Source organism: Sarcophilus harrisii, chromosome 5 (genome assembly GCF_902635505.1).
Source record: "Sarcophilus harrisii chromosome 5, mSarHar1.11, whole genome shotgun sequence".
Classification (NCBI taxonomy): Eukaryota; Metazoa; Chordata; class Mammalia; order Dasyuromorphia; family Dasyuridae; genus Sarcophilus; species Sarcophilus harrisii.
The window spans coordinates 250,986,671-251,014,073 of record NC_045430.1 but is presented as its reverse complement, the minus strand read 5'-3'; the positions used below and the strand labels follow the sequence as shown (position 1 = coordinate 251,014,073).

The 27,403-nt window shown below is 38.9% G+C and overlaps 1 protein-coding gene across 1 annotated transcript in view; it reads left to right on the top strand.

Annotated features, from left to right (window-relative positions):
* Nucleotides 1-27,403, top strand: part of ACP3 (acid phosphatase 3) — a 48,578-nt gene that overhangs the window by 10,238 nt on the left and 10,937 nt on the right. Inside the window, exons 2-9 of the mRNA XM_003771998.4 lie at nt 8,018-8,113; nt 10,431-10,517; nt 11,972-12,124; nt 17,483-17,581; nt 19,365-19,457; nt 21,566-21,698; nt 24,512-24,594; nt 25,960-26,063. Of these exons, the coding sequence (XP_003772046.2) occupies nt 8,018-8,113; nt 10,431-10,517; nt 11,972-12,124; nt 17,483-17,581; nt 19,365-19,457; nt 21,566-21,698; nt 24,512-24,594; nt 25,960-26,063 (848 nt within the window). The remainder of the gene's footprint in view (nt 1-8,017; nt 8,114-10,430; nt 10,518-11,971; nt 12,125-17,482; nt 17,582-19,364; nt 19,458-21,565; nt 21,699-24,511; nt 24,595-25,959; nt 26,064-27,403) is intronic.

The window sequence follows — 27,403 nt, the reverse complement described above, 5'->3', positions numbered from 1 at the left end:
GAGGCAACAAGATTATGGAGTAACTTGGAAATGATCCCAGAAGAGGGTCAGCTGCGGAATACTTAGCCCTACAGAAGCAAAGTTGTGAAGGAGGAACATAAGTATCTGAAGAACTATTAAATGAGAAAAGTATTTGATCTGTTTTATTGACTTCGTAAAAAAAGAATACCCATGAGTGGAGCAGTAGCAAGATAGTTTTGTGCTCTTTATAAAAACAAACTTCCTAGCAATTTGTTGTTGTATTGGAAGTCGTCCAGTCCTTTCGGTCATATCCAACTCTTTGTGACCCGATTTGGGATTTTCTTGGCAGATACTGAAGTGGTTTGCTATCTCCTCCAGTTTATTTGACAGATGAGGAAACTGAGGTAAACAGGGCTAAGTGATTGGCCCAGGTCACTCAGCTAGGAAGGATCTGAGGCCAGATTTGAATTCAGGAAGATGAATCTTCCTAATTTCAGGCTGGGCACTCTATCCACTGCTCCACATAGCTGCCTGACCTAGGAACTAGAGATGTCCCCAAATCAAGTCAACACTTATTTATTAAGCAGCTACTATGTTCCAGGCACTCTTCTAAGAACTGAGGATATAAAAGGCAAAAAGCAAAACCTGTCCCTGATCTCAAGGAATTTACATTCTATTAAGTGTGACAATATGTCAACAAGTATCCAAACAAGGGATAAATTTAGAGCTTAGAGAAGACACTGGCATTAAGGGGCACTGGGAAAGGCTTCTTGCAGAAGGTCAGATTTTAGGGAAAAAAAGCCAAGCAGTAGAGATGAGGATAAAGACAATGCCAGGCATAAAATGAAAAGCAAAACGGATTGCATAAAGAGATTCCAAGCTCCCCATCACAGAATAGGAAACTCAATGAAGATTGATAAGGTTTTGTGTAAGGAATTCCTAACCATGAATTAGTTTGGCTAGATGACCCCTTATGTCTTCTCCAACTCTTTTAATTTTATTTGTTTTATTTATTAATTTTAATATTTATTATTAATTTTCTTTAATATTACATTTCATATTACATTATATTACATTATATGATATATTAATAGATTGTGTGTTATATATAAATATATGTTAATAAATTAAATATTAAAATTGATTTAATTCTATGAACTGACTTCTAGGAAATGACCTAGTGCTTAACACAGTGCCTGGCACACAGCAAACACTCAGATGCTTGTTGACTGACTTATTAATGAACTTGCCCATTGTCATGTAGCTAGTGAGTGATTAAATTGGCCTCAGATCCAAATCCCCAGTGCTCTGATTCAGAGTCTGGTGTTTGTTCTCTTATATCACGCTCTCTCCCTCAGCCACCGTCCTGTCATTTTGCATGATTCCATAAGTATAGGTGTTTGATACTCTTGTCAAATGAGATTTATTCACACACGTAATTGAAACAGCAGTTGGAGAAAACAGTCTGCCTTGATACTGTACTATATATCTGGCTTTCTCTTATCAATTGAGTTTCCTTTCACCAGTGTAGACTTCAGCTAATTGTCCCTTACTGTCATCTACCACTTGAGCATATATCCTTCCTCACTTTTGATCATATTAAGTCTTATATCTCATTTGTGGAGTATACTATGGAATCATAAAGGCATGGGACTATACATAGAGACTGAAATATTCCCCACAAACATCAGTCTCTCCTCTGACAATGTTAGGCGAAAGCAAAAATCCACTCTGACTTTTAGTGGTTTGTAGGTTCTTCAATCACAGCTAAATTTATTTCGATAGTCTTGAAGAGATCAGTACAACTTCCCAAAGTATCTGACTTATTTGTAGAATAATAATAATTTTCATTAAGATCATCCATTAAGGTCTTCAAAATGCTTTCCTCAAAATGGATGCTATAGAATAGAGACTATAAGAACTTATTCCCATTTTATAGATGGGGAAACTGAGGCTCAGAGCTATTCATCAACTTTTCCCAGTCACAGAGTTAGTAACTGTCAGAATTGGGATTTGATATTTCCAAAACCAACACTGTTACTATTGCGTCAGACTGACTCTCGGTGTAACTAGTACATGGAAGGAATCTGACACAATATATTCTCATGATTACAAGTGTCTGTCTCTTATAGGATAGCATCAGAGATAGCTGAGACCGGGTGGGGAAGAGGAGAACAAGAGAGATGAACTAACTACATTTTGTGTTCCTTTTTCCCGGAGTTTACAAAAGCCCTAAATAAATTTCTGAGTTAACAAACCTAAAACACGACCTCTGACATACTGGCAGTAAGACCTCAGGCAATCTACTTAATTTTTCTGGGTCTCAGTTTCTCCTTCTGTAAACTGAAGGAATTGGGCAGGAAGACATTTAAAGTCCAACTTTCAGTCTCTGATGCTCTGGCTGTAACCTTTACTCTTCATCGGGGTATATCTTGGTGAGATCACAGACCCATCAAAGTGATGGAAAATTAGGGAGCTGAATGAGCTCCACCTCTCTCTGATGGAGAGACCCCAAAACTCTTGCTTTACTTTATGGAGCCAAATGGCACAAGCCCAATTCCTCTTCTATACACAAGGGGCTTTTGAAGAGCTGGTATCATGTCATAATGACCTCAGTCTCCTCTAGTTTAAATGCTTCCAGTTCCTTTGACACTCCAGGATTCTGGGACCTCTCAGCATCTTGTTTCCCCCCTCTGAACAAGGTCCAGTTTTTCAGTGTCCTTATAAAAGGCACACTCAGAATTGAACACAATATCTATCCCAGCTGTGACCTGACCAGGGCTCAAGTACTGAATATTGGGTCTTTACTAACTAATGTAAGAGAGGATGTGAGAGTCAGGGGTGAAGGAGGGAATCCAAAGCTGGGCTTGAAGTCAGAAAGATAACATATCTTATGTTCGGACCCACCACTTAACCTGTCTAGGTCTTAACTATTGTTTATACAATTCTATAAACTGAAAGGATTGCACTCATTATTCTTTGCCATGTCTTCTAGACCCAGATCTAGTATCCCATGATAATGCAGTGGTGGACATTGTGAGCAATGTGGAATGGTACACACAGGGATGGCATAGGGGTCAAGAAGACCTGATTTCATATGTTATCTCTGCTACATCCTAGCTGAGTGACCACAGACCATCACTTATCCTGCAAGATGGGTGACCTTGTCCACAGACAATCACTTATCTTGCAGTGTGGGTTGTTAAGGGGCAGGTCAATTCTCTGAGAGCTTCCACAGCTGTGGATCATAGTATCTGAAGGAGCTGCAGGGCAGCCTTTGCTGACACAGGTGCTGCAGATTGGGAATGAGATAAATTGGAGGCAGAGGGAAGAGGAGAGAGGTCAGACAACGCAACAGCCTCTCAATCAGAGAGGTCAGAGAACAGCAACTGCCCCTCAGTCTCCTCGTATCATCCTCTCACAAAAGGAGATCCATTCTGGGTTGGATCTCCAGCAGCCACTGTCAGGTGGCTCCCATGTATTCCAATAGCTCCTGGTAGCACAACAATGGGTAGTCTTGTCCACAGACAATCACTTATCCTGCAGGATGGGTGAGCTTATCCACAATCACTTAAACTACAGGATGGGTGACTTTGTCTATATACAATCACTTATTCTGTCCAGGTGACTTTGCACTCTTGTAAACCAGTAGAGCTGATCTACACTGATGAAGGGAATTTCACTGTAGAATTTATCTCACCAAATATCAAATGAAATCACAGATCCAGACTCCCTCCTACCACCTAACCACTCCTAATCCACCTCCCAAAAAATACATCAGCTTTTTCAGTGTATGTCACACTGGATGACATACAAAGCTTGTAGTTCACTGGTTTTCAGGCCAACTGAGAACAGATCTATTGCTCTGGACAGAGTATCAGGACCAGAGGCAAAAGGATTTGAATTCTGTTCTGGCCTCAGACATTTACTGACTGTATGATCCTGAGCAAATCACTTAACTTGTTTGCTTCAGTTCTTCCTGTATAAAATGGGAACATGCTGAAGAAAGAAGTGGCAAACTACTACAGTGTCTTTGCCAGGAAAATGCCATGGACAGAAATGCCAGGAACAATGTCCGCACGGTCATGATTGATGACTGAACAGCAACCAAATCTTTTTCTTTCCTTTCAAGGTACTGTGCGCTTAAACAGAGGATGTGGTTTCTTCATTGTTTTTTAATTATAAAGACTTTGGCAGGGAAATGTCACTGAAACAGGGGACATTCCAGTGCAGTCTAGTTTTGGCAGACAAGAACCAACTTGTTATTGTGACTTCTGCCAACCTTAGCTTATTGGTAGGGACTAACTGGCCCTTTGTGATTTTCTGGAGAGGGAGTGGGGAAGACCTTCATTGTTTGGCAGTAAATCCTACATTATGCAATGGGAAACATTTAGAGGATTCACATTTCAAGCAGGATCCTCTGAGATGTGGCTAAAAACTTTTTTTTTTAATTAAAGCTTTTTATTGACAAAACATATGCATGGATAATTTTTCAATACTGACCTTTGCAAAACTTTTTGTTCCTAATTTTCCCTTTCTTCCCCCCATCCCCTCCCCTAGCTGGCAGGTAGTCCAATACATGTTAAAGTTAAATATGTTAAAATATATGTTAAATCCAATATTGTATACGTATTTATACAGTTATCGTGCTGTACAAGAAAAATGAGATCAAGAAAGAAAAAAAACCCGAGGGAAAACAAAATGCAAGCAAACAACAACAGAAAGAGTGGGAATGCTATGCTGTGATCCACACTCAGTTCCCACAGCCCTCTCTCCAGGTATAGATGGCTCTCTTCATCACAGGATTATTGGAACTGATCTGAATCATCTCATTGTTGGAAAGAGCCACGTTGTGGATAAAAATTTACTGGCACATCATGTATTCTCAGCAGGGTATGCAAAGCACTATACAAATGTAAACTATTCTTTTTATTATATAAATAATTTTCTGACATCATACATTTGTCTAAGGCTTTGTCTCTGGAAGAAATCAACTATTCGGCTACTAAGCCTAATACTACAAGGTATATGGCAACGCATCCTAAAAGGCAGTGAACCTGGAAATATTTTATTAATGATAGCAAGGTCTATTACCTATGAACAGATAATGCAAGTTAGCAAATATGAAAATATAACATTTCATTCTCAATGGTTCTCTGAGATGGGTGTCTATACAAAAGAAACCCAGAATGTAAATGATATATAAAACTCAATGTTATTCAAACCAGTATTGAATGTATTCTAGATAGAGCAACAATTTCTCATAATTTTAGATTTATAACAAAGTGATTTTAAAATTTCTTTAATTATTCATTAATGGTGAGTCTTTCTAGGAAAGCCATAGTCCCTCATTAGTGATACAAGTCTGAAGAAGACTTGACCCCTGAAGGTTCTATACTTTTAGGGATCAGCATCATAGGACAATTTAACTCCAGTTCTTGTTCATTTCTGAGACCATGGGTATTTGTTGAATTAATAACTAAACATGAAAAAGAAGGAATGGTTGAATCCAAACTCTCTCCTCCTCAAAGCTAGGAGGTAGCAGAGAGAGGATATGAAACCAAGTTTCTTGAGTCCAGGATTATCCTTTTGTATTCCTTTGTTTACACTCAAAAGAGAAGAATACCCTTTCAGACAACTTGTTTTTAGCTGAGCTAATGGCATGTTTCATGGAGGCTCATAAGAGCAGTGTTGATTGCTTCACAGTGGTAGTTAATCCATTTTCTAAGGAGATGGGGCAAAAGGAGATCCAAACCTGTTGTTTCTTCAGAGTGATAACTCTGGAAAACTGCCACCATTTCTGAACCAGAGCTGACCTGAAGCTTTAGGGTTGCCTGGGGAATTGAGAAATTAAGTGATTTGATGAGGTTTTGATCAGAGGCAGATCTTGACTCCTGGTCTTCCTCTCTCTACCCCTAAATTCCTTTCCATCTATGATGTTATGCTCTGTGTGTGTGTGTGTGTGTGTGTGTGTGTGTTTAATTTCTTGTGATAAAATCTTAGGCCTCTCCTGGAAACCAGGAAGAATCCAAGTTACACATGCATGACAACTTGTGGCAGATTTTGGAGAGCAAGGAAATTGAAACTAGAGTTATTTGCTTTGAAACCAAACCAAGTCACATCTAGCATTGATTAAGCATTTACTATGCTTCTATGCAAATATTATGCTTATAAGCACATACTGTAACTGTGTGTGACTACACAGTTCCTGGGCTAAGAAAGATAAAAGGGAACTGGGATATAAAAGAAAAGGGCTTGGGTCAGAGCCAATGAGCAAAGGTAATGGAGAGACAGGTAGCTTCTTGAAGTGAAGAAAAACTTGCTAAAAGTTGGAGCTGTCTGAAACTAGGCATTGATCCATACTTAACGCCGTACACCAAGATAAGGTCAAAATGGGTTCATGACCTAGGCATAAAGAATGAAATTATTAATAAATTAGAGGAACATAGGATTTTTTACCTCTCAGACCTGTGGAAGGGGAAGGTCTTTATGACCAAAGCAGAACTAGAGATCATTACTGATCACAAAATAGAAAATTTCGATTATACCAAACTGAAAAGTTTTTGTACAAACAAAACTAATGCAGACAAGATTAGAAGGGAAGCAATAAACTGGGAAAATATTTTTACAGTCAAAGGTTCTGATAAAGGCCTCATTTCCAAAATATATAGAGAATTAACTCTAATTTATAAAAAATCAAGCCATTCTCCAATTGAAAAATGGTCAAAGGATATGAACAGACAATTCTCAGATGAAGAAATTGAAACTATTTCTAGTCATATGAAAAGATGCTCCAAGTCATTATTAATCAGAGAAATGCAAATTAAGACAACTCTAAGATACCACTACACACCTGTCAGATTGGCTAAGATGACAGGAAAAAATAATGATGATTGTTGGAGGAGATGCGGGAAAACTGGGACATTGATACATTGTTGGTGGAGTTGTGAACGAATCCAACCATTCTGGAGAGTAGTTTGGAACTATGCTCAAAAAGTTATCAAACTGTGCATACCCTTTGATCCAGCAGTGTTACTACTGGGATTATATCCCAAAGAGATTATAAAGAAGGGAAAGGGACCTGTATGTGCACGAATGTTTGTGGCAGCCCTTTTTGTAGTGGCTAGAAACTGGAAACTGAATGGATGTCCATCAGTTGGAGAATGGCTGAATAAATTGTGGTATATGAATATTATGGAATATTACTGTTCTGTAAGAAATGACCAACAGGATGATTTCAGAAAGGCCTGGAGAGACTTACACGAACTGATGCTGAGTGAAATGAGCAGGACCAGGAGATCATTATATACTTCAACAACAATACTATATGATGACCAGTTCTGATGGACCAGGCCATCCTCAGCAACGAGATCAACTAAATCATTTCTAATGGAGCAGTAATGAACTGAACTAGCTATGCCCAGAAAAAGAACTCTGGGAGATGACTAAAAACCATTACATTGAATTCCCAATCCCTATATTTATGCACACCTGCATTTTTGATTTCTTTCACAAGCTAATTGTACAATATTTCAGAGTCTGATTTTTTTTCTACAGCAAAATAACGTTTTGGTCAGGTATACTTATTGTGTATCTAATTTATATTTTAATGTATTTAACATCTACTGGTCATCCTGCCATCTAGGGGAGGGGGGGGGGGTAAGAGGTGAAAAATTGGAACAAGAGGTTTGGCAATTGTTAATGCTGTAAAGTTACCCATGTATATATCCTGTAAATAAATAAAAGGCTATTAAAAAAAAAAAAAAAAGTTGGAGCTGTCCAAAAGACGAATGGACTGCCCTAAGAGAGAATGCATCTTTCTTACTAGAGACCTCCAAGCAAGGGGATTATTGAATGTTCCAAGTCTGTGATTAGAAACTTCAGCTCTACTGATCCATCCATAAATATTAATTGTGTTATCTAACCATGCTTTCTGTTACCTGAAGAACTGCCAAGAGGACGAGAGAGTAGCTGGATTTACAGTGAAATATCAAGACAAGTAAATGAGAAACACCAAGTGAAATAAACACCATTTATTTCCCATTTATTTTTCCAGTTGTTTCGGCATGGAGACCGGAGTCCCATTGAAACCTTTCCTAAGGATCCCTATCAAGAATCTGCTTGGCCTCAGGGATTTGGACAACTGAGTCAGGTTGGTTAGCTTTTCAGATAAGTATGATGAGTGAAATACAAAAGAAAGTGTTCAATAATTGTTCTGATATCCTTTTTTCCCTGATGGGTATATTAAAATTGGAAGATTATACAATATAAATCAGTTATTAAGGTTTAAAAAATGAAAAGATGTACAAAACAACAGAACAATACCCAATTATCAGATTCAAAAGAATTTAATACTATTCTTCTAATTTATGAAATGAGTCAATTGGGCTGGAAATACATGATCTAAGATCCAGTGTTAATATTCTGAAGTGCAAAGAACACTGGCTGGAGATGACTTCAGACGCTGATTCTACTCTTATTATCAGTGTGGCTTAAGCAAGTTATTTATCTCAGTTTCCTCATCTGTCAAATGGGGGAATTGGGCTTAATGGTCTGAGGTCCTTGTCAGCCCTAGATCTATGCTCTTATGAGGCACTTACCTTCTCTAAGCCTCAGTTTCCTTATCTGTAAAATCTCTAAGATGGTTCATTCTTCTGTCCTGCAGCATCTCTTCCTTTACATTTGAATCAGGTTAGAAAACCTTATCTCTACTCGTTAGTACCTGTGCCTCCCCAGAGACTCCATGCTTCTGACCCCCCTAGTTAGACCTTCCCCCAGAGGAGTCTTCAGGCTGTTCAAGCTCAGAAGCTTCTCCTGTGAGTGACTCTGATGTGGTCTAGGATGCTCAAGGTCACCTCCCAGCCATGGACTATAGGTCTTATTTGAAATCTTCAAAAGAGAACGGGTTGCCTGACCAGTTCTGCAGCTTAAGATAAAAAGCCACGACGATCCAAAGCCACAGACTTGGAGGAGCGTAACAACAACAAACATTTTTCTATGTTCCTTCAAAGATTGCTAGCTCCTTCTTTAAAACAAATGCTTGAGTGGTTGGTTGGTCAATAGGACCACCTCCGTTTCACAGATGAGGAAGCAGGTTCAGACAGTTTAGGTGACTCGACTGCAGCTGTGGGTCACAGTTAAGTAACTCCCACAGCCTGAATGTCAGCCCAGACCTCCTAATCTCAGATCCAGCCCCTTTTCTGCTACTGTCAGAAAGCGGCTGAGAGCCCCAGCTTTTCCAAGGCACCAGCTGGTCCTGCGAAATCAGAAACACTCTTCCCTTTTCACTAACTCCCAGGTAGGGAGCCCTTTAATTTCCACTTTCTCGTGTTGGGCAGGTGGCAGATGAGGATGGGCATGGAATGAGTGACAATATCCAGGACAATATCCTCTCTTCTTTGGGCCTGTCCTGGATGATTACCAGGATCACCCGATCCTCTGAACAGTCCTTCTCTGCTTTAAAATCCATTTGCAACGCTTTATTTACATATCATCCAGCTTCCTCTTGTGTCATTCTGCACCAGGGAAAGGTACAGATGAAATAAACAAATTCTGCCTGAATGCCCATTCTGTCGCTCCTCTAGCTACCAGTGAAGGGCCCGGGGGCTTTACACTTCTGTGCCATGCCGGCTCCTCTCTTAGACAATCCAGCTCTTGTCCTTTCAGTGTCTCCATCTACACAGCCATCCCCGGAGCAGGCCATCATTATCTCAAGCCACGGCTATTGCAGCAGCCTGCAGGTTGATCTCTCTGCCTCCAGTCTCCTCATTCCAACCCATCCTTTGTTCAGCCGCCAAAGAGATTTTCCTAAAGCTCAAGTCTGAGTGCGTCTCCTTCACCTTATTCCATGCCTTTGAGTGGCTCTCTATTGCCTTTGGAACATTGCATTCGGCATGGAAAGCCCTTCAGTTTCTAGTCTCCTTCTTTCTAGTCTTATTACACCTTCCTCCCCTCTACTTTAATCCTCCAAGAATGGCCCTTGTGCTATTCCTCGAGCAGAGGGCTCCGTCTCATGGCTCCCTGCATGTTCAATGTCTGCTTTCCTCACCCAAAATGTTTTTTCCCCATCCCCCAACCTCTGGTTTCCCTGGCTGCCTTCAAGACTCAGCTTAATTGCCATCTTCTAAAGGAAGCCTTTCCCAGTACATCCTGTTATTTGTATCTTCTCTCGAGATTCCCTCTCATTTATACCACCTATATGATGAATAATCCATGTTGTTTCCCTCATTAAAATGGAAGTTCCTTGAAGACTTTGCTTGAATCCCCAAATGCTTAGCCCAGTATTTGGCACATAGTAGGTATTTACTAAATGCTCATTGAGTCACTGACTCAGAGCTCAAGTTTCTTCTTCTTTGCTCATTGTCATTGAAGTCTGTGGTACTGGACTGTGCCAGAACTACCATCATTTATAAGAAGTGGATGACTTATCCAGATCATTTGCTTTGACCTCTGTCTTTGTGTTTCCACAGCTTGGAATGGAAGAGCACTATGAGCTTGGAACCTATCTAAGGAAAAGATATTCCAAACTCTTGAATTCTACTTACCACCCGAATAAGGCAAGTGAGACGATTGGAGGGAGGGGAGAGGAAAGAATTTCCCTGCCCAAGGTAAAAACCAAGTTGAACATTACATTTAGAGGAGAGCTTGTTTTCTTTTTGTTGTTGTTTTAGTCATTTCAATAGTGTCCCACTCTCTGTGACCTCATTTTGGGTTTTCTTGACAGAGATACTAAAGTGCCATTTCCTTCTCCATCTCAAATGACAGGTGAGAAAACCAAGACAAACAAGGTTATGTGACTTGTATAGAGTCACACAACTAATAAGTGAATTTGGAAAAATGAGTCTACCTGATTTTAAGTCCAGCTTTTTATTCACTTTGCCACCTGTTTTCCTTTATAGGAGATCAAACACTACTAAAATGCACTATTTTTAGAGTCATTTCCCTTCCTTCACTGAACCATTCAATAGCAACAGCAATAATGTCATTAATGACAATAGTCATTCTTTACTCAGTAAGATTATTCAAGAAAAAATGTATCTGCAAACTTCATTTTTTAAAAATGAATTGCCTTTGTATCCCCAATGGCTAGAACAGTACCTGGTCTATAGTAGGTGCTTCATGAATGCTTGTTGATGGATTAACTTCCTCAGTAGAAAGAGTTTCCTGCACTGCTGAAATTAAAATCAGGATTAAAAATTCATTCAATCATCAAACACTGACTATGGATTTACTGAGTATCTGTCTTCCAGACTCTCTACTAAACCTTGGGAATGCAAAGAATGGGGAGACAGCATGTAAATAACACCAGGTACATACAAAATAGAGACAACAGATGGGAAATCACATCAATGGAAAAAAAAAAAAAAACAAAAAAAAAAAACAAAAAAAAAAAAAACACCAGCAGTTGGTTAAGCACTCCCCAAAAGGCAGAAAATGAGACTTGAATTAAGATTTAAAGGGAACCAGGGAAGCCTGCAAGTACAGGGAGGGGCAGAACATCCCAAGCACATGGGTCAGCCAGTGCTACTGCAAGAAGACAGAATAGGGGAGGGTTATGTTCAGGAACTTAAAGGAATCTGTTTGAATTGAAATGGAGAGAGGAGAATAAAATGTAAGGAGACTAGAAAGGAGGAGGAAAAAACTAATTAAAACTTGTGGGGAGAATCTTTTGAAATGTATATAATCATCCCTTAATTTATCGATAAATTCACACTTGTACAGATAAGATTGTCATACAGTGAGAGACATTTGTGCTATTGCCTCTTTCTGTAAAAGAGCAAAATAAGTCCAATAACTGAGGATATCCTACTCTTGCGTAAGCTTCCTGTGTGGGCACATCTGGCCTTTTCCCTAATGCTTTGTTAGTTCTTTAGCAAACCCACAGTTCCTATAAATTGGTATCTGCTCTATTCTTTTTGGGTACCATATGTCCTAGATGTATTTGGGAAAAGACCTTGTGCTGATGACTGGTTCTACCGATGGAGATTGATTTTTTTTTTTTGTCTGTTAGGTTTATATCCGAAGCACAGATATTGACCGGACCCTGATGAGTGCCATGACAAACCTCGCTGCTCTGTTTCCACCAGAAGGTTCAAGTATTTGGAACCCCCAAATCCTCTGGCAGCCTATTCCAGTTCATACAGTCCCACTTTCCCAAGACCAGGTCAGTATGACAAGAGCCACAAGTGTCTCAGTTGAGGATTACAGAGAAATCTGAAGGAGCCAGGACAAAATACACATTAATTTCAAGTCATTTTAAAAGTTCCGAAAAATCACTGTTTACTGTGTTCAGAGGTATGCTAGGTGCTGAGGAAAAAAATTAATTTTATATAAGCCACAATTCCTGCCTTCATGAAGTTTACAGCCTAGTACACAGAATAAGAGTATACACTATAATATACAGAAAAGTATTTATAGACTATCTGAGGTATACTAATATACAGAATATTATCTGATGTTAATATCAGATAATAATAATATCATGTATACTAATACACAAAATAACAGTGTACAGAATGATAGCTGATAAGTGCTGGTTCAGAGATGTAGATACCAAGTGGTGTGTGAGGTCAGAGAAGAGAAAGGTTGTTAATTTACAGGGAGAGTCACGAAGGCTTCATGAAGGAATGAGCACCTGGGCTTCCAAGGCTAAATAACAACTCAATAAGTGAAGAAGTTAAGGGGATATGTCAGGTAAAGGAGTGCAGGTTGCACAGGGCAAATTGTGTTCTGAGCTCAGCAGGCATTATATCAGAGAGCATAATGTTGGTTGTTTGACTCTTTGTGACCCTATTTGCGGTTTTCTTGGCAAAGATACTGGAGTGGGTGGCCATTTTACAGATTAGGAAACTGAGGCAAACAGGATTAAGTGAGTTGTCCAGGGTCACACAGCTATTAAGTGTCTGAGGCTGGATTTGAACTCAGAAGATAAATCATCCTAATTCCAAGCCCAGCGCTCTATGCACTGTGGACATCACCCAGTGGTCCATGTGAGAGGGAGATAAGCAGGCCATGTGTTACCAGGTGTGCCCCGAGAGGAGCTCCTGCTTCCTGTATTTTCTCCTGGACATGAGGTGAATTTTCTCTGTTCTTGATACTTGATGCTCCACTAACAACACCCAGTTAGGAAGTTCATGACTAGTACATGTAACCCGAACTGCATCCTTGGGCTTGGCTCTTAAAAGCAGGCCATGTGCAATGTCCAGGGCTGAAGGGCTAGGAAGTGGAAGAGCCTGAGCAAGGAAGAGAAAGGAGCTCCAGACAGATGCGTTCTCCCCTCTCAGGGGTCATTCAGCCTCAAGCAGGGCAGCAGCTGGAGGCAGCAGGAGAATCATGAACCATTGGACCCAATGGGAGCTGCAGGTACCGGAGCCAAGGACAGTATAATTAGCAGCAACAGAATGAAAGTAGTTTAAGGAGCTCCCAGACCAGGCAAAGGAATTCCTGGGCCATGCCATAGATCTAGTTCAAATCAAGAGTTTAAGTTGAAACCAAGGAGCCACAAAACCAAGAGCCTTAATTAGAAAGAGTGAGCTTAAACCTTGCCTTCCCTGGGACCGCAAGTAATGTGGATTATAAAGTGGGGATGAGACTCTCTAATGACTCTGCTAGGTCCTATTATAACTGTGGAGTGACTGTGTATGACCCTAGGAAAGGTGGGGCTCAATGTGAGGATGGCTTCCAGGCATCCCAAGTCCTTGCTCCTCACAGGGCACCTCATCCAGGGTAACACTGTAAGTCTGGAGACCTAGATAGGTCCTTAGGAAAGGCATGAATTCATCAGAAGCTTTAATGGCTTTATGTTCAAATCTCCTGCACTGAACTTAACTAGCTCCTGACCGGAATTCAGTGTCTTCTTAGTGTGAATGATTGCGCTGGATTTGAAGTCCCATTTCCTTTTCTGTGGTCAGCTAGACATAAGAAAAATCCTTTTGTTCCCAGGAGAAATACTGGATGAGGGCTAAGGAGATTTCCCCAAGATTGAACTTAATCCATAGGAACTCTGAATCTTGATATGACACATGGGTTATATTAATTTTGGAAAGTTGAATGCTGACAATTATTAAGGTCCTTGAAGGCCAGACAAATAAGTGCGAACTATATTTGATGGCCAGTAGTCATTGAAAGTCTCCAAGAAATGGTACCATATCCCCCAGATCTATGTAGGAAAACGATTAATCTGGCTGTGGTTTAAAGAAAAGAAAGGAAAGGGAGAGAGAAAAGGTGGTGAACATTTTTGTGACAGTCAAAGCTATTATAACAACCAAAATAGATGGTAATGAAGATCTTTATAGAGTTCTAATAGCATGAATAAAGAGAAGATGATGAATGCAAGAAGAGCGTCCTAAGGGGCAGCTAGATGGCACAGTGGATGGAACACCAGCCCTGAAGTCAGGAGGACTTGAGTTCAAATGTGACCGCAGACACTTAACCCTTCCTAGCTGGGCAAGTCACTTAACCCCAGTTGCCTCAGGGAAAAAAGAAGAACATCCCAAGAAGGTGATCCAAAGCTCTACCCTCATCTGTACCCCGTATCTATCCAGTTCTAGACGCCACCTGTTAAAGTCCTTGATAATATGGAGGATCTCTAGAAGGAGATTAACCAGGGTACTAAAAGGGATTATGAGGAAAGGACTGAGGGTCTTTAGCACAGAGAAGAGAACTCTCAAGAGAATTATAATGACTGTTTTCAAATATGTAAAGGGACATTTTGCGGGAAGGAAATTGTTCTGTAGGACAGAAGTAGAAACAAAGAGGTTGATTTAGGTTTAATATAAGAAAAGATTTTCCTAGCAATCAGAATCAGCTCCGGGAGTATTGGACTACCTCAAGAAGCCTTGGGTTCCTTCTCATAGATAGCTTCAAGCAAAGTTGAATGGGCCACCTATCACAGACACTATAGAGGGCCAGATTGGACTCTTTGGTTTCTGAGGTCTCCAACACCAGGCAGCTCTGTCTCTGGGATACTGCAGAAGTGACACCAACAAAACTCGGTAACCAATTTCTTGTAAGAGGTGAGGAGCAGGAGTGAGTCAGAGATAGCACCTTGGAAACAGATAATAGAAGCATCAAGAAAAAGGAAATGGCCCCATGTGACTTCTGAGCTGCGAAAACCCCAAGGTTTTCTTTTTTCTCAGTTCAAACATGTAGAGGATGTTTCAAGATGTAAATTTCCAGATAAGGCTAATCCTAGACAATATAAGGAAGCTAACAAATTTTGTTGGGGGCCAATTTATTGATGTATATATTTCTACTTGGCCTTTTCTTCCTCTCTCCTAGTCTTCTTTTCCATATCTTCCTTTACTCAATATTTACTAACCTTTTCTACTTCAGGCTAGCCTCTTCTGGTTATTCCATGCGTCAGAATTACTTCTCCCTTCTTCCTTAATCTCCTATCAAAATTTCCATAGTTTGATTTTTGAGATTTTCAGTAGATATATAAGAAGAAAGTAATTGGGTTGAACTAATTCACATTAGGTTGTGAATGGCTAATATAGCCTTTCAAAGAGTATTTGCAGAGAGGTGAGAAAGGAAGGGACAAGAATTCCTAATTCTAAATGTTAGAATTTCAACAACTATGGGAAGACACTGTGAGGGCAGAATGCTCTTGTTTAAATTATATCAGAGAGAGCAGCAGAGCAAAGGACAGATGAGCTCTTCGGCAGAACTCCATGGAGACCTAAAAAATGCCCAGACCAAGTCTTACTTGGGAAATCCAAGGGAAAAAAAGCCCTGTGAGTCATTTTTTCCTGGCCAGGTCATCATAGGAAGACAGACAGTAATATTTCTGGACACTGGGCTCACCATGGAAAGATTTCCAGTATTGATTGTAAATGAGGGTCTGTCCACCACCATGCATCAGGACAGAAGTCCCAAACCCACAGGGAGGTACCTGATTTGTTCAGGGACAGGTCAAAACTGGTACCTCCCTCATTCCAGGTCACAGATTCAGACTGAGGACCTGACCCTAAGTTAATGAGGGACATCCGGGAGCCCTGAGCTGTGTCCTGAACAAGAAGCAATACAAAATCAAGCCCTGACTCTGACCCCAGGAATGAAGCAGAATCTCTGTTCCAGCCTCCAGCTTAGTGAGAAACAAGCTGACCCCAGAGGTTCCTCCCAACTGTGAAATGCTATGATTCTCTGCTCCCACAGCTCATGTTTTAGAGAGCCTGGACTTATGGAAATGGGTTATAGAAGTGCAGTCAGGACTTCAGATAAAAACTTCAATACGGAGAATCTTCAAAACAGAGGTGAAAACAGAATCAAGCAGAGAAAAAATGATCTGTAAACCTTTAAACTCTTCTGATAGCCACAAAGCTGTTAAGGCAAGTTGTGATAGATGGACTGGAGAGGAAGCGCCTACGTTAGCACTTATGTTATAAAGAGAATAGAATTCTTCACATTTCCAGCAACTCAAATCTCCTCTGGCTCTATTAAGAAATATCCAGTCCCATAATCCTATGAGAAAAGCATCCACGTGTTACTACAGAGTTGCCACACTGGAGAAAAGACTATTTCATACCTCAGAAGTCATTGCAACTCTGGCTTCAGTATATGTACAAGAAACAGACAGACAATAACTTGAGGCTGACATATGGGATGTAGATACCATTAGCTGGGTAACATCTTAACAATTACTCTCCACCAAGTGTTTTTCATCCATCATCATGGCTTAGTCATTCAGCTTGATTAGTTAGGGAAGAATTAAGAGAACAGGACCAACTTTTTGATCTCTGTTAAGGTTCCTGAACAAAGACTCCTAGCACTAGAGCAAGAAAGGGGGACCCCACAGCTCACCTCAACTACCACCTGCATTTTACAGACTTGCCCAAATCCACATGGGTAAATATCAAAGGCAGAATTTAAACCCATATTTCTTGGCTAAGATATTGCAGTGGTTGGCCATTTCCTTCTCCAGCTCATTTTACAGATGAGGAAACTGAGGCAGATGACGTTATTGACTTGCCCGGGGTCTAAGGCTGGATGTAAAGTCAAAAAGATGAGTTTTCCTGACCCCAGGTCTGGTGCTCTATGCACTATGGAGCCACCCAACTGCCCTGTTCTACTATTTGTACCAGTGCCAGAACTTAAAATATGAATTTCTGGTCTGTGTGAAATATGGGAGTTGGAAGAACTGCCTATATATATAAAATCTATTTTGTAATTGAGAGGGGGAGAGAGAATAGAAGGATTTATGTCTCATTTCAGTTGAAGAAAGAGGAAGTGACCTAGTATTTCATCACAGGCCTTTCATCTCTTCCTGAGAAAAATGAGATATTGTGCAGCTTTATTCTCTTCCTATTTAAAACTCTCAAATACATTGATTCCTTTAAAAAAAATAAACCTAATTTCAATGATTCAGTTCAATTAAATTTTAGGTTTTTTATGTCAGTTTCCCTAATTGGCTTTAAATGTGCCTATACCTTTTCTAGTATTTTTATATAATATTATAATTTAGAAATGGAATTTGTCCCAATATTTCTGCCTAATGGATTTTTTTTGGTTCTTGTTTTTTCAGTTGCTGTATTTTCCTAATACAAAATGCCCTCGATTTAAAAAGCTTCTGGAAGAAACTTTGACATCAACGGAATATCAGAACTTGATTTCTCCATATAAGGTTTAAAAAAAAAAAAACAACTTGGCTTTATTCTTCTATATGTCATTATAGAATGAGTTCAGATTGCAAACAGGAAAGGACTCCTTACCCCCAAGATCACTTCTTGGGTTAGATTGGAAGTGTTTGGGACTTAAAATAACTGAAAGTCAGAATTGTAATGACTGTTTGATCAGCTAGCATGATACCATGATAAAACCACAGACTATATCCCCAAATCTAATCTGCTTTCTTAAAAAATGAACCTGTTTAGAAATGTTCTTCAGGTGTTTCATTTGTGTCCAATTCTTGTGACCTTATTTGGGGTTTTCTTGGCAAAGATACTGGAGTGGTTTGTACAAGAGAAAACTCCCTAACGGGCTTTAAGATGTTCTATAAATGTTACTATTAAAGGTATGCACATAAGTCCATGTAAATATACCTCATCAAGAAAATACAATCTCAAGACATAAGTCTTACTGAGAACAGTGAATGGAGGTTATCACCTTTGTACATAAAGCAAAACTCATTATTATCTTTCCACTTTATGAGTCTCACATCCTGTATTCAGGTTGTGGGCAGAGCCAATTTTTTGGACAACTATTCTACACACCAGTCACAGGATCATGTGATCATGTTTATCCTAGCTTCTCTCCAAATTATATTTGGAAACCTTACAAGACACCAAATACACATTCACGTTTTCCTCCTATTCTTACCATACTGCTTTTCTAGGTTTAACTCAGGACTATTTATCATGATCTGAGGTCCCACAGCCCCACTCACCCCTTTCTTTAGCTCTCATTATTGCTGCCCTTCTGCCCTCCATTAACCATCCTCAGGGTCTATAGTTGATACTGTTCTTGTCTAAGATGCAAGCAACCACAACTCTTGTTTCCCTCCCTCAGCATTAGAAGGAGAATTTTCAATTAGAAAAGTTGTGCTTTTGGATAGTGAATTCAAACTGCTTCCTTTTCCTTTGGGCAGCCCAGACTCTAGAAAGATTTTCTCTTTCTGAATTAAGGATAAGGTTCTTCCACATTTTACAAATCATGGGACCTTTAGCACTGCATCAAATCCAACAGTAAGGAGGAAGAACCAGCCTTCCCCAGATAATGTTTGTATTTATACAGTATTTATACAGTATTCCATAAACACCTGAAGCAACATGATGTCACCTACACAGGAAATTCTAGTATGGGAATTTCCTCCTCTGCCACGGTAGAGAAGTCCTAGCTAGTTGCCTGCAGTGCCTCAGTATAATTGAAAGAATATGGGATTTGGAATTGAGTAAAATTGGTTCAAAGCTCCTTTGGAGACCATGGTGTTAATAGATCGACCACATGCTTGATCTACAATCAGAAAGAGCTGATTTGAATCCAACCTCTCATATTTAATAACTTGACCCTAGGCAAGTCACCCAAGCCCCAGCAATCTCATCTATAAAGTCAAGATAATAATAGCCTCCACGTCACAGGGTAGTTGTGAGGATCCAATGAGATTGTACACTAAGACTTCCATAAACCTCAAAGTGCTATATATATGACAGTAATTATTTTTACTAATTAGCTATCATCAAGATTAAATGATTCAACCCAAGATCAGACCACTAATAAACATCAGAGACAGGATCCTTGTCTTCCCCAAGTTGCCCCTTTACTTGTCGAATTCCAAGAATTAATTTTTTCTGAAAAATTCTCTAGGTTCATCTTATTAAAGTTATCAGTCAATATAACCCAATGTGCTTTACTAAGGCAAGAACTAATTCACCATAATTTTTCTTTGTGTCAATTTGTATGTTTTTCAGGATTTTATAAATACTTTACCAGAGCTTTCAGGACTCCATATCAAGGACGCTTCTAGAATCTGGACTCAAATTTATGATCCTTTATTTTGTGAGGTACAAGAAAAAAAAAAAAAGACTAACTTCCTAAAATCTGATTTTCTGAAATATGCTTATGTAGACTCCTGTAACACAGTCTCCATTTTTTTTTCTTTCTAGATGAATTGCTCTTGCTTCCTTTAACAGCAAAACATAATTTAGGTTCCTTCTGTTATTAACTTTGAAAATCCTCCCATCTTTCTTTTTCTGTCTTGTTATTAATATTCTCACCCTTTAGAAAATCACAGGCAAAATTGCTTTTTGTCCATCTTCTACCACTTAGTGATTTTTCATTCACTGAGGAATACTGGGCTCCTGGTATGTGTTTTAATTAAAAAAAAAGAAATGCCTTTCTACTGGAGAAAAAAATTACTTCAATTTTATAAATATAAGGAAGCAGGAAAATATAGGTCACATGTATCAGCACTGACTTATCACCAAAGAGCCTCACCAAACATTTTTCTATATAAAATAAATTGTTACTAGTTTTTCGAGAAGGTATTTGCTTTAGTATTTAGTGAGGTATTTAGTGAGGAACTTCCATCAGCCTTCTTATGTATATTTCTGAGTCACTGTGTTCTACCTCCTAGCTAGGAGGAAAGGAATAATACTGTGTGTGCCTCTTTTCCATCAGGCTCATTCAATGAAATGAGACAGTTAGTGATTAAACTCTTCCTATTTGTCAGGCAATGTATTTATTACATCCTAGAGAGAGAAAAATAAAAATAAAAGTCACTACCCTCAAGGAGAAATAACCTACATATACACAAGTTTATTCAAAATATATTCAGAGAAATTTTCAAATCCCAGTTCTGCTGCTTTCATACTAGAACAGACGTGGAGAAATTATATGATATCTCTGGGCTTCAGACGTCTCCTACAATGAGGAAGTCTGACTAGATCATTGAACCTTCCTTCTGTTAATTATTTCTTATTTACCCTATATATTACTTGCTTTGCATATAGTTGTTTAGATATTGTCTCCCCCAATAGATTGTAAACTTTTCAAAGACAGGGAGTGTCTTTTGCCTTTTTTTTGTCCCCAGTTTAGCATAGTGCCTGACGCTTAACAAATGTTTATTAATTGATTGATTGAAGTTCCTCCCAGTTTTAGACCCTGTGATCTGGGAGCATAAATGGCCACTATAGTTATTGCCTAGTATCAGATGACACAATGTCTTCTTTGAGTAGAACTGCTTAGTTCAGATGTGTTATGGTTCTATTTTTCTTTGTCACAATCATCTACTTCACCAAATATATTCAGCCACTTAGTTCTGTAAAAGATTCTTCCGTGAAGGTTTAAGACTCTCATTTTATGCTATTTTTGTTCTACTGCCTTGGCCCCCATTGAGATCTTCTTGTTAATGTCCCTTTTCCTGGGGCCATTCGGCCACATGAGGACACAGACTGGCTATCTCTCACCTGTCCCTTTTTCATTGCTTTGTCGGTTTTTGTTTTTGATCTCCACTTTTACCAATTCAATTGGGCTGTTGCCTCTTGGGGAATTATTGGTCTCCTCCAACTGCAGGGTAATCCTAGCATGGGGTCTCTGCCTGCTTTACTTTGAAGGCTGAAACGCTTTCCCCTTGGCTATAGTTGGACTAATTTTAAGAAACCTTTTAAGGACATATTTCCAAAGACTTCAGAGCATCATCTCTTTATCTTCCTACCTTTCAGGCCACAAAGGTGCTTGGGTTGTTTTTTTTTTAAGCCATTTAGCTCATCTTTTTCAAATGGAATTTCTCAGCCAGTGCCTTTGCCTTTCCTATTAAATGCAGAGAGAGATTCCTAAGCCTCCTTCAGGTTGGGTAGACTTTATCCTAATATTTCCTACTTCATTGGATATATAATTTCCATTTGCCCCAAGAATTTTAAATCAAAAGCCCTGGTCACATACAAAGCAGGAGAGAACTCAACTTCAACATTTTTATAGCTGCTTAACAGAATGTGAAGTGTTCCTAGGAAAAAAAAAAAAAACCTGTTTCTTATATTTTGTGCACCAAGACCAGTGAGGTCTAAACATGGTAGTATTTCTGAGATGATTAGGGAAGATAGATTGAAAACAAACAAGTACGACAGTCAAAAAGAAAAAAAAAACTCATTTCCTGTTTTCTCCATCATTGCAGAAAACTCACAATTTTACTCTACCCCCCTGGGCCACTGCAGAAACCCTATCAAAGCTGGAGGAGCTGTCTGAATTATCTCTCTTGTCAATCTTTGGAGTATACAAACAGAAAGAGAAAGCTCGACTTCAAGGAGGTATGTGGCTAAAACACAAGCACATCCATGTACATGTATCTGCACATACATACACAAAGGTAGCTAGGTGACCCAATAGATAGAGCACTGGGTCTAGAGTGAGGAGAACCTGAGTTCAAATCCAGCCTCAGACACTTACTAGCTGTGTGAATCTGGACAACTCACTTAACCCTATTTGCCAGGCACATAGTAAAATGTGTAAAAATGTAAAACGAGCTGGAGAAGGAAATAGCAAACCAGTCAAGTATCTTTGCCAAGTAAACCCCAAATAGGGTCAGAATGAGTTGGACATGACTGAAAAAAAAATAACTCAATATATATGTTCATGTCTGTACATTTATAAGATTAGGTAGGGCTTTATGCTTTGAGAGGCCCAGTCCTGCTGTTGTAAACTGCAGTCATCCCAGAATTCTGAGCAACGAATTTGTTGTCTATCCTGGACTAAGCCAGAGGGCACTTGAATATAGTTTATGGAATAACATTTAGTTTTTGCACATTTCCGGGGAAAACTGATTAAAGTGACCTGCTGCTGTAGAAATCCTGGGAAGGAGCCTGATGTTAATGGAATTTGCCCAATGATAAGCTCAAGAGTTTTAGATTTGAGAGAGTAAATGAAAGTAGTTGACCATCACTCCATCTAATAAAGCTAATAATATTTGTATGGCTCATCTCATAGGGTTGTGGTAAGAGTCAAGTGAAAAAATGTACAGAGAGCACTTGGCCACTTTAAAGTACCATGTAAATGTCAGTTATCAGTATTCTGTCTGATATTTTTGCCACAGAGATATTCAATACATTATAACATAACCTCAGGACATAATCAGCACAGCAGATATACTCATCCCTCCATAGAAAATAGGAGAGAATTCAGACCACACTGTATTCACTTACTACCCCAAAACACTGCTCAGTTATCTCAGAGCTGAGGCAGTTGACCTTCAGGAAGCAGGAAGGCAACAGCTGCTGCCATCAGAGCTAATGGATGTGTGTGTGTTCTTGTTCTCGTTCTCTCTCTCTCTCTCTCTCTCTCTCTCTCTCTCTCTCTCTCTCTGTCTCTCTGTCTCTCTGTCTCTCTGTCTGTCTGTCTCTCTCTCTCTCCTCTCTGCTTCTCTCTCTCTCTTTCTCTCTCTCCCTCCTCTCCTCCTCTCCTCCTCTCCTCCTCTCCTTTCTTCTCTTCTCCTCTCTTCTCTCTCTCTCTCTCTCTCTCTCTCTCTCTCTCTCTGTATATATATATATATATATATTTCTCTTTCTCTGTCTCTCTCTCTCCTCTCTGCTTTTCTCTCTCTCTTTCTCTCTCTCCTCTCCTTTCCTCTCTCTTTCTCTCCTCTCCCTCTCCCTCTCCCTCTCCGTCTTTCTCTTCTCTCTCCCTCTCTCTCTCTCATTCTGAAGCTGCCTTTAAGTGGCAACTACCAGTAGAGGAACCAGCTCTTAGCAAATTGTGCATCATGTCCTTCTGAAAAGCCAGATCCAGAAAACAACAGGTGTTTGGCAAGACACAATTCTTCACAGGGACTTTGGGGACAAGTCTCTAATTTTTCACACAGGAGCCAGACCATTGTGTTTCCTTAATGGGTGGATAATAGGGAGTGGAAGGAAGGAATAAATATTTATTAAGCACCTACTGTGTGCCTGACCCTGGGCTACTAAGCATTTAGCAAAATTTTGTTTTCTGATCATCACCACAACTCTGTAAGGTTAAATGCTATTGCTATCTTCATTTTACAACTGAGAAAACTGAGGCAAAAGAGGTTAATGATTTGCCCCGGATCACACAGCTAGGAAGTATCTGAAGTTGGATTTGAACTTGTCTCCCCCCAAAATGTGCCATGATACACTTTTAAGTTTAGCCTATATTATTAACATTTTTCTTTCACTTAAGTCTAGTGATTCAACAAAATAGTAAGTCAAGTCTTGATTTACAGTGTTTGCTCATTTCCATGGCATAAGGGGTACAGTGAAAATTTAATAATCAACTCTCATAAGGCAGGTAGAGATGGCTCCAACCTACCCCTGGATAGTAGAATCACTAAATTGAATATGCAGAAAGGACTTTAGACTTCTTTTAGTCCAAATTCTTCTATCTTCAGAAGAGAAAACTATAGCCCTGAGAAGCCTTGGTTTACCCAAAGACCCATGGTAAAGTAGTCATAGATCAATTCTTTCTATCCCACCACTAAGGACCATGAGAATCATAAAAATTACAATTAGAGGTAATTAAAAATTATCTGAAAAAAATCTCCGTTACAACCTAATTGTAGAGCAGTTTATTCTCTTGAGCTGCTCTAAGAATATGAATATATTTTGGGGCAGCTAGGTGGCACAGTGGATAGAGCACCAGCCCTGAAGTCAGGAGGACCTGAGTTCAAATATGACCTCAGACACTTAACACTTCCTAGCTGTGTGACCCTGAGCAAGTCACTTAACCCCAATTGCCTCAGCAAAAAAAATAAATAATATGAATATATGTGAGCATGGAAAGAAGTTGAATAAAGGATGGAAAGATGGAGGCAGACATCCAGCATTCTTTGTAAGCCATTGCTTCAGAAAAAAAAAATTGTATTGGAAACAGTCCCAGATAATCTTAAAAGCTTTTTATAATGCCTCAAATTCAGCAGTCTCCTAAATTGGGATTTTAAGACCTCCCCCTCTCCCCCCCTCCCTCCCTCCCTCCCTCTCTCTCTCTCTGTCTCTCTCTCTCTCTCTCTCTTCCTTCCACTGAATTTGTTACACAATAACCTAATTGTGAACTGAGCATTTGTCTGTACCCAGATGTTTGATTCATCTCCATCATTTTGTAATTCTTCCTTAAGGTGTTCTTGTGAAAAACATTGTCGATCATTTCAAGAAGGTTGCCAATAAAACTAATGAGAAAAAACTCATCATGTATTCTGGAGTAAGTATTTTAGTTTTCTCTGAGTTGGAGCAAAAATAAGATACAAAGGAAAATAACTCTGTCTCCCAAATAGGATGTTTTCCATAACAAATGAAGTCCAAAAACATGGACTCTTCAATTGTCTCACAATAAGGACATCCCTGATAGGATTGAAACTTTTTAATCTTTATAAACACTTTGTAAACCTTAGTTTATGAGTGATAGACAGCCTGGAATATCCATTCATTTCACTCAACATTTCAACAAACATTTATTAATCACCTGTTATGTGGCAAGTAATCTACTGACTTCCTTTGAGTCTTAGCTAAAATCTCATGTTCTCTACAAGTAGCCTTTTCCAATTTTCCTTAATGTTAGTGCCATGCCCCTCTTAAGTGCTTCCAATTTATCCTATACATGTCTTGTTTATACTTAGTTATTTAGACCCTGAGCTGCTGAAGAGCAGGAACTTTTGCCTTCCTTTGTAACTGCAGTGTCTGCCAACATAGTAGGCATTTTTAAAAGCTTATCAACTTGACCTGACTAGGCCCTGAGGATGGAAAGGCAAAAATGAAAAAGTTCCTGCCCTCAAGGAATTTCACCTTCCTGTTAGAGGAAAATAGCATGTAAGCAGAAAAGTAATGACAAAATCCTTTCCTAGGATGGAGAAAAAGGGCATGGAACTAGAGGACTGATTGACTTTGAAATCAGGAAAACCTACGTTTAAGTCCCCTCTCTCATACTATATGATCCTAAGAAAGTCATTAACTTCTCAAGTGACCCAGGCAGTGCTCTAAAAATGAGTCACCAGATTTGTAGCCCTGGAAGGAGACCCCACACCTGGAATTCCCTACGCCAATGAAATCAGTGAACCAAAAGGAGGTAGGAGAAGGGAATAGGAAAAGGAGGAAGGAGAAGGATATCCGGCTACCACAGGGCTGTGAGCACAGGGATATAAAGCTAAGTCTTTGGACTTATAAAATACAACATACATCCAGTTTTCTGTGTGATCTTTAGTAGGTCACTTACCCACCATTTTCTCTCATTTGTTCATTCAAAAGGGAATAGAATATTCTTCTAAATCCCAGCAGCGTATGAAGCCAAACCAATAACTTCTAAGCATTCTGATATATTTATATATGTTCCTCTATTTCAATAATTATGTAAGTAATCCACACTAATTTTCATGGAATTTTATCCCCAAATTTCTCAAGAAATTTTATCCCCAAATTTGTGACTCGGGTAGTACAAAACCATCCAAAAACTTTGTTATTACTCTGCAATTGTCATATCTATGGATCCCCAAAAAGTTTATGATTATTCATTAAGGCAATGGAAAAGGGTAAACCACAGCTAAACCTGGAAAGTGTCTTTTCTTTCTTTCAGCATGACACTACTATTGGTGCCCTGCAGATGGCACTTGATGTTTTTAATGGAAAACTCCCCCCTTATGCTGCTTGCCACATAATGGAACTACACCTTGAAAATGGGTGAGTATTTCTGAATCCTTTTCAAAATCAAAATCACTATCTATATCAATTTACTTGCTTTCTCAAGAAGGAGGGAAGAAAGGGAGAGAAGGAGAGAATTTAGAACTCAAAAATTGTTTAAATGAATGTTAAGAACTGTTTTTCTATGTAAGTAGAAAAAATATGTAAAAATTTTCCAAAATCAAAATCAATAGCAAGCTAAGTTTATAGAAGAAGAAAAAAAAATCATATACTGATCCATTCATGATACCTTCTAAAAAAAATTTTGTTTCTTTTCTGAACTTAAATGCAAAAAGGGAAATATTTCTACATACAACAAAGCAAAAAGAGAAGCTGATATGAAACCATGACTTTCCACCAGCCATGATTCTTAAAGTATTCCTATGTAGTGATATATAAAATCATGACTAGATTCCATTAGCCATTTGGGAAGGAGTGTAGTAAAAGAAGATAATCATAGATGAATATAATGTTGGAGCTGGAAGAAAACCTTAAAAAAACTAATGGACTCACTCTTTCATGAGAACTGGTTGCAGGAAAAACTAGAAAATGGGGAAAGAGTTGACTAGAGAAGCAATAGAATAGAAGACAAAATTAACAGTTTTTATTCAAGAAAATTCTAAAGTTTTTGCAGAAACAAATCTAATGTCAATAAAATGAGAAAGGAAAACTAATGGGGAGGGGGTCTTTGTAGAAAATCTTTCTGATAGAAACCTCATATCAAAGCTATAAAAGGAACTAATTTAAAATCATAAGACTGAGAGCCATTCTCAAATAAATAAGTGGTCAAAGAATGTGAAGAAGTTTTCAAAAGAGGAAATCCAAGCTGTCAAAAACCATATGGAAAAATATTTCAAATCACTAATAATTAGGGAAATACAAATTGAAGAAATTCTGAGGCTCTATCCACCAGATTGGCAAAGTTGACAAAACATACATTTCAATATATAAATTGAAATAACAAGAGATGGAAAGATTGAAGAAAAACAGGCATACTGATACACTATTGATGAAGTTCTGAATTGGTCCAATTATTCTGGAAAACAATTTGAAAATGTGTCCAAAAAGTTTCTATACTGTTCATACATGCTCTTTGACTCAGTAATAACATGACTGGGCTTATACCCTTAAGAGATCAAAGAAAGAAGAAAAAACCCTACATGTATCAATATATTTTCAGCAATTCTTTTTGTAGTAGCCCCAAAACAGGGAACTAAGGGACTACCCTCCTATTAAAAAATGGCTAAACAAACTGTAGTACAGAATATTGGAATGTACTGGAATATTATTATACCATAAGAAGCAACAAAATGAAAAGTTTCAGAGAAAACCAGAAAAAA